This window comes from Coloeus monedula (genome assembly GCF_965178545.1).
Source record: "Coloeus monedula genome assembly, chromosome: 23".
Taxonomy (NCBI): domain Eukaryota; kingdom Metazoa; phylum Chordata; class Aves; order Passeriformes; family Corvidae; genus Coloeus; species Coloeus monedula.
The window spans coordinates 7,320,012-7,335,353 of record NC_138803.1 but is presented as its reverse complement, the minus strand read 5'-3'; the positions used below and the strand labels follow the sequence as shown (position 1 = coordinate 7,335,353).

The 15,342-nt window shown below is 44.8% G+C and overlaps 1 protein-coding gene across 2 annotated transcripts in view; it reads right to left on the bottom strand.

Moving 5' to 3' along the window:
- The window catches only part of MAGI3 (membrane associated guanylate kinase, WW and PDZ domain containing 3), a 61,690-nt gene extending 46,769 nt beyond the window's left edge, over positions 1-14,921 (bottom strand). For both annotated transcript variants that reach the window (XM_082296062.1, XM_082296061.1), the window contains exon 1: positions 14,554-14,921. In XM_082296062.1, the coding sequence (XP_082152188.1) occupies positions 14,554-14,875 (322 nt within the window). In that variant the 5' untranslated portion in view covers positions 14,876-14,921. The remainder of the gene's footprint in view (positions 1-14,553) is intronic.
- Between the last annotated feature and the right edge of the window lie 421 nt (positions 14,922-15,342).

Genomic DNA, 15,342 nt, shown 5'->3' with positions numbered 1-15,342 from the left:
CTGAATAAATCCATTTAAATTCCCAAATTCATTGTTCAGTCCCCACTGGCAGCTCTACAGCAATAGCAAAGAAAAGGAACCAGACATCTTGCTGTTCAAATAAATCATGGGATGAAACAGAGATTAGCTTGTCTTTACCTGCCAGTTTAAATTCTTATTAAGAGACTAACAAGGCTTTCCCAGAGGCACTGTCAGAGCAATTAGGTGAAGCCAAGGCTGTGCTGTGTGTGCAGTACATCCTCACCTGCCCAGCATGCTGGGCACCCGGAAGGTTTACAGTGCCAGGAGGGTCTGACCAGAGAGGGCCAACTGCATCATTTGTTACTCTAAAAAATACCAGCGCAAGTCCAGCATGCAGGTTAAGAATAGTGTTTGCACAGCAAAATTCCAAATATCCTCTGCTTCTCAACGTAATTTGCCGCAGTACTGAGGTCCAGCTAAGCTTGCAGGCAAATGTCCTGCGTTTGAACCACATGCACACTGTTACTTCAAAAAGCAGATTTTATTTTTATTTCCACTTACTCGTTGAATAAGGAAAGCCTCACATATTGCATTTAGAATTTGAGAAAAGCCTTGCATTTTGCATTTAAAACTTAAGACTGCCAGGTAAGAACAAATGCTAAATCTTTCTAGATCATTCAGTCTGAAGTGAGCATCCAGTTCTCGTGCCCCAGTTTCAAATTCTTTAGATAACACAGAAAGTTCTGTCAAAGAACTGGGTGCTTTTTTGAAAACATTGTTTTTCTCTTTGCCATTTCCTTAATATCCAACATCTCTGCAGCCCGCACACCAGGAAGAGAAGCAGACCTCTTAAGAACATAGTTCAAATAGAAAAAAAATAATATGTATTTGCCAAAAGGCAATGAATAAGGATTTCAGAACAAATTTTATGCCACCCGAAGGTAATTCAATACAGCAGAAAGTGATTCAAGTCCTTTTTCTTTTTGCTGCATTTCACCCACTGTAAGAAACAGCTCACCGAAAGAGCTTCCTCATGTAAAAGCTCTTTTACTATTCCTACAGCATGACACTTCACATTACAGATCAGGTTTTGATGTCTGAATGGAAGAATACCCTATTTTTAGTAGACTTTCACTGAGAGAACAACTGGTAGTTCTGAGTACTTTGGAACTTCCCTGTGGACACACTACCCACACTTGTGTACAAATACAGACTGATGAAAAAGTTAATGAAGACCCCAAAGATCCCATCCTCCACTGCCCCCGAACAGCTGCCAATGCCTGATGAAAATAACTCCATTTTAAGCAGTGTCCAACACCACAGTTTATATAGTGGCTCATCCACACAACGGTTTTCATGCTCATTCCAGGTTCCCTCCCTCTGTACAGGCCAGAGGAAGTCAGTAACTTCCCGCTTCCTACCAGACACACCTGTCTCACCTGTATTTTGTTACAGAATTTGTGCTAAAATCTGGCTGTTGCAAGGGTAAAATCTATTAAAGCTATGCAAATTGCAGTATGGTAGCAAACAGAGTTTTCCAGTATCTAGAGAGTTCCAGTTCTCAGTATTTCCGATAAGGAATTGCTGGAGTCACACGAATGTTTCCAATGCTTCTTTAGGAGGCAATTGCCAGCTCCAGTGCAAGACAGGTGGAGGCCCTGCACCTACAGACACCTCTGCCTCTCCAGGTGTGCCCAGCTGAGCTTGAAATCTGCCTGCTCCTCCTAAACATTTCATTAACACCGTGGGAGTCACTTGGGGCATCTCAGTCTTCCGCGGCCTCAAGCTGGGACCCGCTGCTGCAGGGTGTCTGACAGCGCTGCAGCTTCTGGTCAATGACCAAACACATCCCCAGAAAGAAATTTAAAATAAGGGGTTTAAGATATTTGAGTAGGTCTTAGAGTATTTGCAAATATGTCTGTCATAGCTCATGAAATCAGGCAACTGGGTGAATCCAAATAATTAAACGAGTTTTAATTCTTGGTATTCTAAGAAAAAAAATACCTGATTTGGTTTTAAGTATAAAGAATGTAGTCTCATGAGTCATTGAGAATTAAATTCCTGTGGTGGCTAAGACTGTTAGTAAAAGTTTTAATGAAATAGACGAAGCAACTGATACGCAACTTTGTGCTTTTCTTTGTGTCATGTATTTAACGAAGTTAACCAAAAGATTAAAAAATGAAGTATGTATTTGAGCAGTCTGGTCTAGTGGAAGGTGTCCCTGCCCATGGCAGGGGGTGGAGCTGGATGAGCTTTAAGGTCCCTTCTGACCCAAACTTTTGGGATTCTATGTGATCTTTAGATGACTGGGTGGTTTGCTGTCTAGTTCAGTAACCCCTTTAAAAGTATTGTATCTCTTCCATAGTAGTTTAGCCAAACTTCAGGAAAAAGCATGCATGGTGTTTTGGGTGTACACTGTGGATTCTGGACACAAAACATGTAGCAGGGGAGGGATGTTCAGCATAAAACTTATTCTGGGCAGGAAAATCACTCTCTTAAAAACTAACTGAAACACAAAAGCACAAGTGCCTGTTTTAATATAAGATTTCTTTTTCCCTGCAAGAGTTTTTTGGAAGATCACAGCAGAAGTGTAACTGAAGCAGAAGCGTGGGCCATGTGCTGTGTCTGGCACGTTTCTGGTGTTTGTGCAGATGGTTTTGCCTACCAGCTCTGTCCTGCAGCTGAGTATAGAGGTGCATGTATGCAACTTACTTCTTCTTTTGCTGACATTAAAAAGCAAAGCATAAACCCATTGACAAATAATTTGAACTTGGAGTAAGTTGATATGCTGATTAGGTACTTCCCTCCTGTACGAAGTGATTTCTGTGAAAAATCCATGGAATTTTTCTATGATTTTAATTCTGTGGATTTAAAAATTATTTTGACGCAATTTTTTTCCCAAATAGACAACAATAACACCCAAACCACTTAAGTCATCCCTCTCTTTGAGGTTTCATTGCCAGGAGATGCAACTTTGCTTTGGTTATACACCAGGTTTGCCATGCGTGTTGCAGCAAAAAGCAGCAGAGTATGCTGCTACTACTCATTAAATGCAAGAGGATTAACATCCAGTTTATTTCCTCTAAAACCACTGAACTATTAGGAAATAACTAAGCCCTAAAGTTTTAGGTTTGTAGAAATTATTTCCTCCTAATGCATGTACTTATGGGGGGGGGCAGTGGAGGAATTTCAGAATCCTGTTACATAAGAGAGAGGCAGAGCCCTGTATTAATCCCAGGGAATTACGTTTAATGGCTTGTTTCATTCCTTATTGGTCTAAAGAATTCCTCAAAAATCAGCTGACCAAAAGTGCCGGGGAAGTATTTTTACCTCCATTGCTGCAACTTATCTCTCAGTAAATTCACTAATCTTCTTTGCAGTGAGATTAGATTGGAAACGCTCTGGTGCAGGGAGGACTTGTTTGTGAAAACTGCTTGGTACTGTGAGTACATCGAGGGCAAGTACCAGTAAGTAGTCAAATGTGGGGTTCCAGTGCTAAGGAATATATTGAGAGATGTATTGCCTTGGCTTTCCTTCTAGTTGACAGTGCTTCCTTGGAAGATGATGTCTGGAATGTGAGCTTCAATGAATTGTGTTTGGCATATACAAAAAAATACTCATAAGATTGACAACAAAATTGCTGTGGTTTTCTTCCATAGTGAGAGCTGGTCCCTGTTAAAAAAACCCCCATATTTTTAATAAAAATTGTTCTAACCCAGACTACTCTATGATGATTCTATGGTCCCGTGACGTAAGATCTGACGTAGCCAGATGTCACTTATGCATGTACTTTTTGTTTTACGTGGCAATAATATGCCATAATACAACTAAAATACTTTTTAAAAGTATTCCCTGCTAGATAAGGTATGAACTGTGGATGGGTGTGTGCAGCTGGGGGTTAAACCATGCAGAACAGCTGAGGTCATAGCTTGTGCTGTGTCCTCTTACACACTTGGAAAAAGGCAAATAGTTATGTCCTTGACAGACCTGGGTACTATTATTAAACCCTATTTAGTGGTTTATTTACAGGCAGCAGGAAAACAGTTCTACTCAATCCAAGGCCTGAAGTACTGCTCATGTTGTGGAATTACCGACTACACAACTTGCCTCTAAATTGCAGGCTTTCCTCTCTGTCCTACTTACTCGGTCTAAAAAAACCTAATCCTGTGGATTTTATTTCCCTCTCTGTAGGGCAGCAGTGAGTAATTACTTTTCTCTGGTGAAGGTAGAGATGCTGGAAAAGTTTAATTATTGCTCATTAGGAGAAGCTGCTAGTACTTAAAGGAATTAATCAGGGCAGGACTTGTAATGTTCATCAGAATAGCAAATAAATGCAGTGGAGTGAATGTTATTTATGCTGTACCATGTGGTGTGTTTTTTTGTTCTGCAAAATGTTTCAGAATATGTGGGTCCCCCACAGCCAAGGATGCCTTTTAACGCCTTTCAAGTGTTCAGATTCAAAATGAGATTTGGGTTTATAGCATAAATCTCTAAATCTCCTGTCACTTTGTTGATATGGAATTTAAGAGGAGCTTAAGAGAAAAGTTACATATGTCTGCTCAGCTATAAGGTACCACATTGGGAACATTTCACTGTCGCTTTGTTTGGGTGGCTGAGTGGCCTTATTCATTTGAATATTTCATGTTAATCTTTCTACCATAGTAAATATCTCGCAAAAGCTGTTGAGAGCATTGTGACAACTTGTCTTGTGCTCCAGGGCCCCTCCATAGTGGCAACAGGAGTGCAGAAATAACATCACCTGTAAGCTCATGTGTAGGTTTGGGTCTTGAGCTGGAAATACCCTTGAACTTCCCTCGCAGAGCAGCTCCTACTCAGCTGACAAAAAGATAAAGCTGTAAATAACATCCAGCACAAGATGGAAGCATTTCCATGTCTCCAGTGCAAAAGTATACTGGAACCAAACGGGAAAAGCCCTGAACATCTGTGCCTTCCTACACAGTTATTAATCAGCAAGTACAAGGCACTAGAATTTTAAGTGCTACAAGGAAAGTTCAAGTAACAACTGAACCTTGCTGAACCCAACCCCAGGGATGGCCTCTGCACATCACACGCCTAAAGACGTTTCCTGCTATCATGAATTGCCTTCTGTGGGCTATAGCCTGGTATTTGTGCTGTGAGAGCAGAGCAACAAACTCCTACTCCTGGTCTTTTGTGCTGTTCCTGCATACCCCCCACTTATTTCCTTTGTGTTGTAATTCCACCTCTGGATCACCACACAGGAGTTTTTCCAGGCTGGTGATATCTTTCTTCACATCTCCTCTACTTCTGTTTCATTGACATAAGGTGAACAGTCATCCTCAAAGTACTCCCTAATACTCAGACACCTGTGCCACAGCAGAGACACAGTGGTGGTTCCAGCTTCTCCCACCAGTGCAGTCCTGGATAGCCCCAGCATTACCAAACCAACCCAGTTTTGTACAACTACAACTGTGGTTGTAGTCAGATTTTGTTAGGTTCTCACATCAGGGCAAACCAGTCTGGATTTCATCTTCACTAGCTCCAAATGCAGTGGGTGTAAGAAGAGAAATACTAACAGACAATTCACACGATCACATTAACTTTGTTAATTGCCTCTACCACCTTTTTGAAAGAATACATCATTACCGTGCTGATGGAAAACGCATTTCCAGACTCCAAAACCCAAAATACTTCTGATGTTTATATAGCACCCCCAATCCATATTCATCAGTCGCCAGCTGCCAGGTTGATTGTATTTATTAGCAAAAGCAATAATGAAACAGCACTGAAGCAGAACACAGTAAGAACCACTATTCAAGTGCACCATAATCTGACAGAGCTACAATTCAAGCTTTACTTTTTTTTTTTTTAACAAGTAACTGAAGAGACATGGCAATTCAGAGCGTAAATTATTTCACTTTTTAACTGTATCTCAGGAAAACCATTTACAATGGATCAAGCTATATGAACTACACTATTCAGCAAGTGAAGAGCAATAGAGGATGGATAGTAAACACACTAGTGATTTTCAATTTGAAGAAGTTGCATTCAACTGAGAGCAATCACCAATTCATAAAAAATTACAGGCTTGAGAATCATACATATTGAAAAGTAGCTTTAAGCAAGCTTTCTTAAACGTAGCCCTGAGAACACACTTTAAAAGCTTCCTGTCAGAGAGAGCCCACAGTTACAACTAAAGACCTGAGTGTGCTTTGCAAACAGAACCACATTTCAACATAAAACCATTACAGCAACAGGTTGCATAAGCACAGTGATATAAGCCTGAACAAAAGATTGCTGCAATTGTGTTTCATATTGAAAGCTGCACCTGGACTAATGACAGAAAATGGCTGTGTGTAACTACTTGCATCTGCACCTTAAACAACTGGGGACAGCTTTACACAGGTTTTACAACCCCCTTGTCACCATTAGTGCCTTTACTGTCTGCTTGACAAACACCCTTCCTAAGATACTACCCTTTCCACCCAAAGTAATTGCTCCTGCTTTTAAAGCTGATCAGGCTGGAAGCCATCATATCCAACTGCTGCTGAAATAGCACCTGGGAGAAGATCCCATTCCCATCATGACCCACAAAGGGCCCCAAAAAAAAAATCAATTTAACACAAATTCAAACATCAATTAACAACTGAGCTGGCAAATTACTAAGAATTCTGATTTTTGTGACAATGTAGCAGAACAATCCAAGTCTGCAGCCTTCCTATTGCATGCTTCCCCTTGCCTTCTGTTCAGGACTACGTAAGGAATTTACTCGCAAATACAAAGAGCTCCTATTTTTCTGAATCCAAATCTAGTACTCTCAAGAATACGGTTGCTTTGAAGAAGAAAATTGTTCCCATTCAGGAAACAAGAAGCAATTTAACTAACAGCCCATGAATGCAACAAGGTATTTCTTAAAAGGAAGCATTGTGAATTAAAAACAAGAAACAGAAGTACAGCTTTAAAGATCTTAAAACAGAGCAACAATGAAAACTAGAGTAATTTTTTCACCTGTCAATTTGAATGTACAATCCTTGTCACATTTTAAGATTTTTTTTTTTTTTTAAGTTTTGCAGCTGAAAAATAACTTGAAGCAGATGCTTCAATAATAAAGGAGGACAGTGCATAGGAAGTTATACAAGCACCACTTGTTTAGTTTAGGAAGTTTCCAAAAAGACAGTTTAGTTTCAAAGTGTCTTTGTTTTATCAAAGCAAAATGAAACTTCCTTTAAAAAATTAAGGATATTGTATCTTCTGAGATAAAACCCGGCCATTTTCTACAACTGACTAGCATTCCATTAAGGCCAGCCAAGAACTGAAGAGTCAAACCTAGACAAAAATCACGGAGACGAAATCTGCTGTTGAAATCATGACTTCTAATAAAGGTTCATCTTTATTTCATTCTTGGCTTCATTCACAGAGAAAAAATAAAAAACCTCCTGCCATTGCAGAGTAGCAGCAAAATTACACTTCAGGGATTTTAAGCAAGGTCTGTGCTGGCGTGGACACCTAAGGTTGGTAGGGGCTTAGTAAAAACCCAACGTAAACATATATGGAAGAATTTCAATCAAAACTGTCTACCTACATAAAGGAAGTTATTTCCAGGAATATCTGGAATACAAGTGCCTGACTATACAGTCCCAGTGAAAATATCATTCCCCTAAAACAGGGAACATGAAGAGGTGGGTTTGGAGAAGAACATAGACAGCACTACCTGCCCTGCCAGCAGCTCCAGATAAATGCACTATCCTACAGGGTCTCTCCTGAGAGACATCAGGGATCGAAACAGGGAAGAGAATGGTTCTCCTGAAGGGAACAAAAAAGTACAAATTAGTCGCAAAAGCCACATGAGGCCTTGTTATCATCTGAAATGACCACACCAAGAAAGAGCAGAATCATTAGTGGGCATTTCTGGTGCCATCGTTACCACAGCACTCATCGCAGCAAAATTTAAACAAGGAAGTATGTGAAAGGGAAAGGCAGTAAGGTCTGTGCCAAGAGTACATTTATATAAAAAGGAATATTAGAAGCAAGATTATAAATTACATGAACGTCCTAATATCCAGTGGTATTAGCTCTTGACAGTCCTTTGCATCCATTCATTTAGGATGCAAGCTCACAGCTTTTTGTGCAAGGCAGCTCCCAAACTGAAACAGGGCAGTTTTAGAGAGACAACCTCCAGCAGAAAGCATTTCCCCATCAGTTTTCTTTTTCAAGACAGCATCGTTTGATGAAATTGGGATACCCCCATTCATAACAGCAGACCTGTATGCTCTGGGCTTTTCATAGTACAGTCAAACGACTCAACCTTTCCTCTGCAGTACAGAACGGGTCGGTTCCCCATTAACTCTCAAGCAGGAAGGGCAGTTTTCCACAGCAGCACCCAGTAGCCTCTGCCCAACACCCAGCAAGGGCTGAGGGACCCAAGATGGATGCGCAGCTCCTCAGGCTTCCCAACTAACACATTCCTCTATTACACCATGGAGCTGGACCGCTGCCAGCTTCCACAGAAACACAGAACTAGGGTAATGCCTTCCCTCTGAGAGGCAAAATTATCCTAGTGTATGTACTCTGATCTCTGTTTCAACATGGCACGTTTAGAATTCATCCGATTTTGTGGAAACAGCCAGGGAGGGCGGCTCGCCCTCCTCTCTGCCTTAACTGCTGAACATGCAAACGTTTACCCCCTCATGTAGGTACCCCCTTTGTACCTACCTCAAGCATAAGAGGAAATGTAAAGGAACCTCAGATACTCAGCTTCGAATATTGTATCTCAAGTGCTGAATCCTGCTCTGAGTCACTGGATCTGTCATCATTTTCATTCACTCTGCTTCAGAGAAGGGACCTCCCCCACCATGCACAAACCAAGTCATAACATTCCTGTTAACTCCTGCTGGTAGCGGAGGCATTAGGGATCCATTGCAGTCATGTGAAAAAATGCATCCAGCAATAAGTTGTCTTCTTGTAAGCTTGTATTAGATTTTGATCAGGAAAGCTCTTTGGGAAGGTAAGGTGACAGACTCACAAAAAATCAGTTAGGTATGAGTACATCCACCCGTCAATCCTCTCATCCTCTGCACTAGTGTAATGTAATTCAAATAAAGCAATAGATCTGAGGCACTTAGAGGTGTCACATCACAAAACTGCAGACAATGGTTGAGTGCACACAGAGCAGCAATAGACATCAGCTTTGGACTGGGGTGTACTGAACCAACTGGAAACCACACGAAGGACCAGAAAAAGATCCCATCAGCTCTGTCAGTATGAGCTGAGATGTCCTCCACACATCCCACCGGAAAAAAAAAATCAAAGCACAAACTGACACTTACCAGAGGCCAGGCAATCCTGACCGGAGACACGGAATAAATGCCCCAGCCAGAGGAAGGGCTCCAGCCATGAGTGAACGTCAACTCTGAAACAAATCTATAGGAAATCACTGTTTAATAGCTTTAGGAGCACTGAAAAAAAAGGTAGTCCGAAGAAGACTTTTAGTCCTTTTACATCTTGCTGCATTTTTTTTTTGACTAAAGATCACTTTTGACACAATGGAGCCAACGTGCATTCGCTCCAAAACCAAGGGACCAAACGGAAGAGCTGTAAGACTCTGCCCATTTCCTCCCAGATCCTCCTTATAGTGGCCATGAAACCATAATAATTGCCACAGAGTAGCTGTATTCATCGATGCTCCTTAGCCCGGAAGGAGAACACATTCCTTCCTACATAGTATCCGGCACCTCAGCCTGCACAAAGAGGAACGTGTAGATATCAGGAATGTCTTACTTTGCAGTCTAGTTTTGATGTATTTTGGCTACCATGCTGCTACGAAGAAAGAAGGCAGTCAAGGTTGCACAGATGAGTATTTTAGCAATCTCATTTGCACATACAAACAGCTTTCTGCCTAATTCTGAATCATCACAGTATCATCATCCTCAAATGGTTTATGTCAGAAGGGACCTTAAAGACCATCCAGCTTCAATCCCCCACCACAGGCAGTGATGCCACCACTAGATCAGGTTGCTCAGGGCCCTGAATATTCATGCAGCCATTGATTTTATGCAATCACAGACACACAGACTGGTTTGGGTTGGAAGGAACCTTTAAGACCATCAAAATTCTGTGCCCTGCCATGGGCAGGGACACCTTCCACTAAACCACATTTCTCCAAGCTCTGTCCAACCTGGCCTTGAACACTTCCAGGGATGGGGCAGCCACAGCTTCTCTGGACAACTTGTTTCAGTGCCTCACCCGCTTCACAGTAAAGAATTTTTTCCTAATATCTAATCTAAACCTACTCTCCTTCAGCTTGAATCCATTCCCTTTTGTCCTATCACTACTTGTGCTTCTAAAAATACCCTTTTTTCTTGTAGGTTCCTTTCACGTACGGGAAGGAAAGTAAGTACCTACAGAGGATGAACTTAGCACTCAACTACCATGGATCTGACTAGAACATTCTATTTCCCTAATGGAAATAGAAGACCCTGCAGTAGCACCAGCCAGTTACAAGGCTAATGCCCTAATCCAAGTAACACTGGACAGGGAAGGTCCTTGAACACACAGCAGCCGTTGTTTGAATGCATGTAAGCAGGCAATTAGCTGAAAACCAGCATTTCCCAAGCGTGGCTAAAATACAAATGGACTCATTAGGATGAGCTGGCCCCTGACAGCTTGCGTGCACATCCATACAGATATCCCACTGCACAAGCTGCCCTAGCTTTCTGTATGGCTGCTTTGCTCATCTGACCAAGATGATGAACCATACACAAACAGAGGTATGGTTATCATCTCGAGGTTCATCTAGAATTTAAGTTTTATTTAGACAGCTCAGATCCCAGCATCAGTCCCAAATGCCACTGGCAGAGAGCTCAACACTGGCAGAGAGCTCAACACTGGCAGAGAGCTCAACACTGGCAGAGAGCTCAACACTGGCAGAGAGCTCAACACTGGCAGAGAGCTCAACACTGGCAGAGAGCTCAACACTGGCAGAGAGCTCAACACTGGCAGAGAGCTCAACACTGGCAGAGAGCTCAACACTGGCAGAGAGCTCAACACTGGCAGAGAGCTCAACACTGGCAGAGAGCTCAACACTGGCAGAGAGCTCAACACTGGCAGAGAGCTCAACACTGGCAGAGAGCTCAACACTGGCAGAGAGCTCAACACTGGCAGAGAGCTCAACACTGGCAGAGAGCTCAACACTGGCAGAGAGCTCAACACTGGCAGAGAGCTCAACACTGGCCTTCCACAGACTTTGCTAAGTCAATCCTTACTGATACTGGACCCGTGGATTTTCTGGCTAGCTGGCACACACCTGAGGCCATCCTCATGCGGGACACAATACTCACCCCTGGTCCTGTTCTCCCTCCTTGGCTAACTGGGTTGGACATTAGGAAGAAGTTCTTCACAGAACGGGTGACTGGGCATTGGAATGGGCTGCCCAAGGAGGTGGCGGAGTCACTGTCCCTGGAGGTGTTTAAGAAAAGAGTGGACATGGCACTTAGTGCCATGGCATTGGTTGACAAGGTGGTGTTAGGTCATAGGTTGGACTTGATGATCTCAAAGGTCTTTTCCAACCTAGCTGATTCAGTAATTCTGTAATAAAGACAGAACAAGAATAGGAAGGACAAATTTCTTCATCAACAAAATGGTCCATTGTTTGTGATGTGCAGTTAACAGATGGCATTCAAATTAACATTCATATCCTTCAAGTGTCTTATCAAACAAGCCTAAACAGCATCCTGAAATTTCCATTTTAAATTTTCTGTGAGCTTGCAAGAAGTATCACAGACAGATTTTACTGCTGTCAACTAAAGCTGTTACTGCCTTTAATGAGGGACTGACTACATTACAACTTGAACTAAAGCAGTCCAGATCCTGCTGTTCAAGGCCACCGGGTCACCTGCACAGACTTCACCTGAAAGATGGAGCACCAAATTTGCCCTTCTAAAATGCAGAGGCAGACTGTGAGCATCAAGACCTTACGAACACCTTACAATTCAGATTCAAGGAGACACATTCTTCACTGTCAACCCTTGACACAGAATCACCTCAGACTTCTGTCCCAATAGCACGCAAGCCTGAAGAGCCGTGGGGCACACAAAGGTCTGCTGGCAGAGCACTCCAGCGCCATTCAAACGATGGGTTGAGTTTTGACTGGGGAAAATCACGAAACACAGAACCTTGAAATGCAGTAACACAATTACATGTCTTTGAGAATTCAGACATAATACGAGCCTACCAGGGACAACCAGCTCCTGGCCCTCATTCCATTCACCTCAACCACTCACACAGCCCCACACACCTTCCCAGATGTCTTCCAAAACCTGGCAGGTTTGGATGGCTCTGGATCACAAGGGAAGCCAAATTCAAAGCCACAGGTCTTCACAGAGAATGCCTTGTCAACAACTTTCTAATTACATATACCCTGACTGAAAAACTGCCACTGAGCAGCTGTGGCAGCCTTGCAAAAAACAACCAAAACCCAGTATCTTTTAAAATACTATACTTAAGGACACTAAATCTAACAGAGAAAATTACTACAAAAACCATCTGATGTGGTAAATATGTTCCAGTATGGGGAAAATTGCTGGATCTGAAGATTCAGTTTGATATATTCCAAAAGTTATATAAAATCAGCAAAAAAATGCTACTTCTCTTTGTACAACTCACCAGAGTTGGGTTTACAAGCTCTGGATGACTATGCTAAACAGCACAGGTCCTTACAAGACTCCAGCATCAGTTTCCTTCTGTTGAGAAAACCATTCCTCTGATTTAACCCGTTACTAAGCCACAGGAGAATTCTGCTCTTGTATTTTGGCAGCTACACTGCCACACCACGCTCGCTCAGTAAGAGCCTCATCCAAGTCACTGATACCTTACTGAAAACCTACTAGAAAATCCACCTCACCAAAATACTCAGATTTGATTAAACCAGCCAATGAAAGCAGCCCACTCTCCTCATTAGGTGGTATTGGTTCATATGCCCAATATTGTCCTTCTTAACTCAAATTTTAATCAACTTGCTGGAATCACCAGTCAGCCTCTATTGATCTTCTGGACCCTTTCCCAATCAGTACTCTATATTCCCCACTCCTATCCCCTTCCACACCACCCAGGATTTAAGGAACAGGTAACAACACATTACTGTTAATACATGACACCTGGAAGTCCTCGTGAACATCATCTGGCTCTTGCCATTTTCTACTGTTAATTGCAGCAATTTCTTCTAAATATTTTCCGCCAGTTTGACATCTCTGTTATGGAAATTCCCAGCACAAGAATATGCCTATTTCCCTCCACAGTAAATACAAGAAATCCCTTTGAACTATAGCTTCATCTTCCCCAAGCTTTCTCTTTAAAAAAGAGATTATTTTCTATATTTAACAATTTGTCCCTCTTTTTTTAAATCCTCCTAATTCACATCTAACTTGCAGCTGTTTGTTCTTTTCTGTTTTCACCCTACAGAAAGGATTTCCAATTTTGTAAATCAAGACCTCTTTCAAAACCTCCCACGCTTCTGTAGGTGCTTTTAAGATGTGTGTCTGCTTTAATTTTTTTTGCTTTGTTGTTTTAATTCAGCAAGTTATATGAATCAGGACCAACAGCACAGTCTCTATATGAAAGATGACTTTTCATTAGTGGTCAAACGAAGAAAACCCGACTTAAAATACGTATTACATGAAGTCAAATAGCACCCAGCAGTTACAAAAGAAGAACAAGGCAAGTGTTCAGCAGAGAAACTCTATGAGAAATATTACAGACCCCCGTCCCAGAAATACTGATATCCATCAGGATTCAGAGAAAACTGGTTTTTCCCAAGACACTTTCTCATAAGGCAGTAGGCTCACACCTGGATTGCCTTATCGAGAAAACGGTAGGTACCTCTGTAGTTCATGAATTAACTCATGTGGCTGCAGGTGCCACTATTCAGCATTAATTTGACATTTAACAGGCATGTTGATACATACGATTTTACTACAAGCGTTAGTTAATTGAAGTGTACTTAAAAATAATAGAAATCTATGAAAAAAAGAACAGTCGGAGTTTGTTCTCGGGGCTTTTGTCTTTGCCAAATGGGAAACCAATAGGACGGAGCGATGGCACCCTGGCGTTCCATCCCGGCCATTCCCCACTCGCCCTCGACCTCTGCAAGCAGCGGATTATATAAACACCATGGAAAACACCACCTGCACCTCCGAGAGGAGGACGTGGGGACCGGAACCTCCGGGGGCCACTGAGTCACCCGGAGCCCCACGAGGGTCACACCCGTGCTAACACCGCATCGCAGCGGCGCGAAGCCGAGCATTCCGGGCGGGGAGCGGACCCTCAGGAGAGGCCACCGAGACGGGCCGGGGGAGCGAGCACCGTCCCGGGGCCGCCCCGGGACTGCGGGACCGCCTCCTCCTCCGCATCGCCCCCCCGGCAGCGGCGCCTTCCCGAACCCGCGGAAACTTTCCCAGCGCGGCACCCGCGCCCCGGTTTCCCCCCGGTTCCCTCCGGGCACCGCTTCCCGCCGCGGCCCTCCCGCCGCCCCGCAGGGCGCCGGCGCGGCCGGGCCTACGCGCGGCCGGCTGGGCGGCGGCGGGAGGGCCCCGGTCCAGCTCGGCGGCGGAGGGCGCTCACCTGGGCGCACGGTCTTGAGGCGCACGGGCTCCCTGAAGTGCCGCACCACGGCCAACGTGTCGCGGTGCGTGAGGCCGCTCACCGGGGTACCGTTCACCTCCAGCAGCACGTCCCCCGGTGCCGGCGCCTTGCCCGAGAGCAGCGCGAGGCCCGGCGCGCCCTCGCCGCCCGCGGGCAGGCGGCCCGCCAGGTACGGGAACTCGCCGCGCTCGGCGCCGCCGCGCAGCAGATCGGGGTCGGGGCCCGCTGGGCCGCCCCAGGACACCACGCACTCCTGCACCTTGCTCAGCCAGTGCCGCTTCTTCCGCAGCGTCTTGGACATGCCGCAACACGGGGCGACGCTACCCACCCCGCGCTGCCGCCGCTCCCGCCCCGGCCGCGGCTGCCGCCCGACTGCCGCCCCGCCCTTCCCGGCTCCCCCGCGCCCCGCCCGCCTCACTGGCCGCGCCCCTCCTGTCCTGCCACGCCCCCGCCGCGCCCTGGACACGCCGCTGGCGCGGGGCTGCCGGTCGCAGGCCGGGCTAGGCCGGGGCTTGTAGGGGACTCGGACCCGGCCCCGCCGGGACTCCCCCTAAGAACCGGGGCACGTCCCGGTCGTGGCCCCCTCGCCCGGAAAGAGCTCCTCAGCCAAGGCCCGCGCCTAGGCCGGGGTGTCCTCTCAGCCAGGAGCCCCCAACCAGCCCCCGTTGCGGCAGGGTCCCTTCTCAGCCAGGGCTTGCTTTGTGTGGAATCTCTCCTCAGGCAGGAGCCCCTCAGTCAGTACCCATTCCAGGCAGGGTCTCCTGTCAG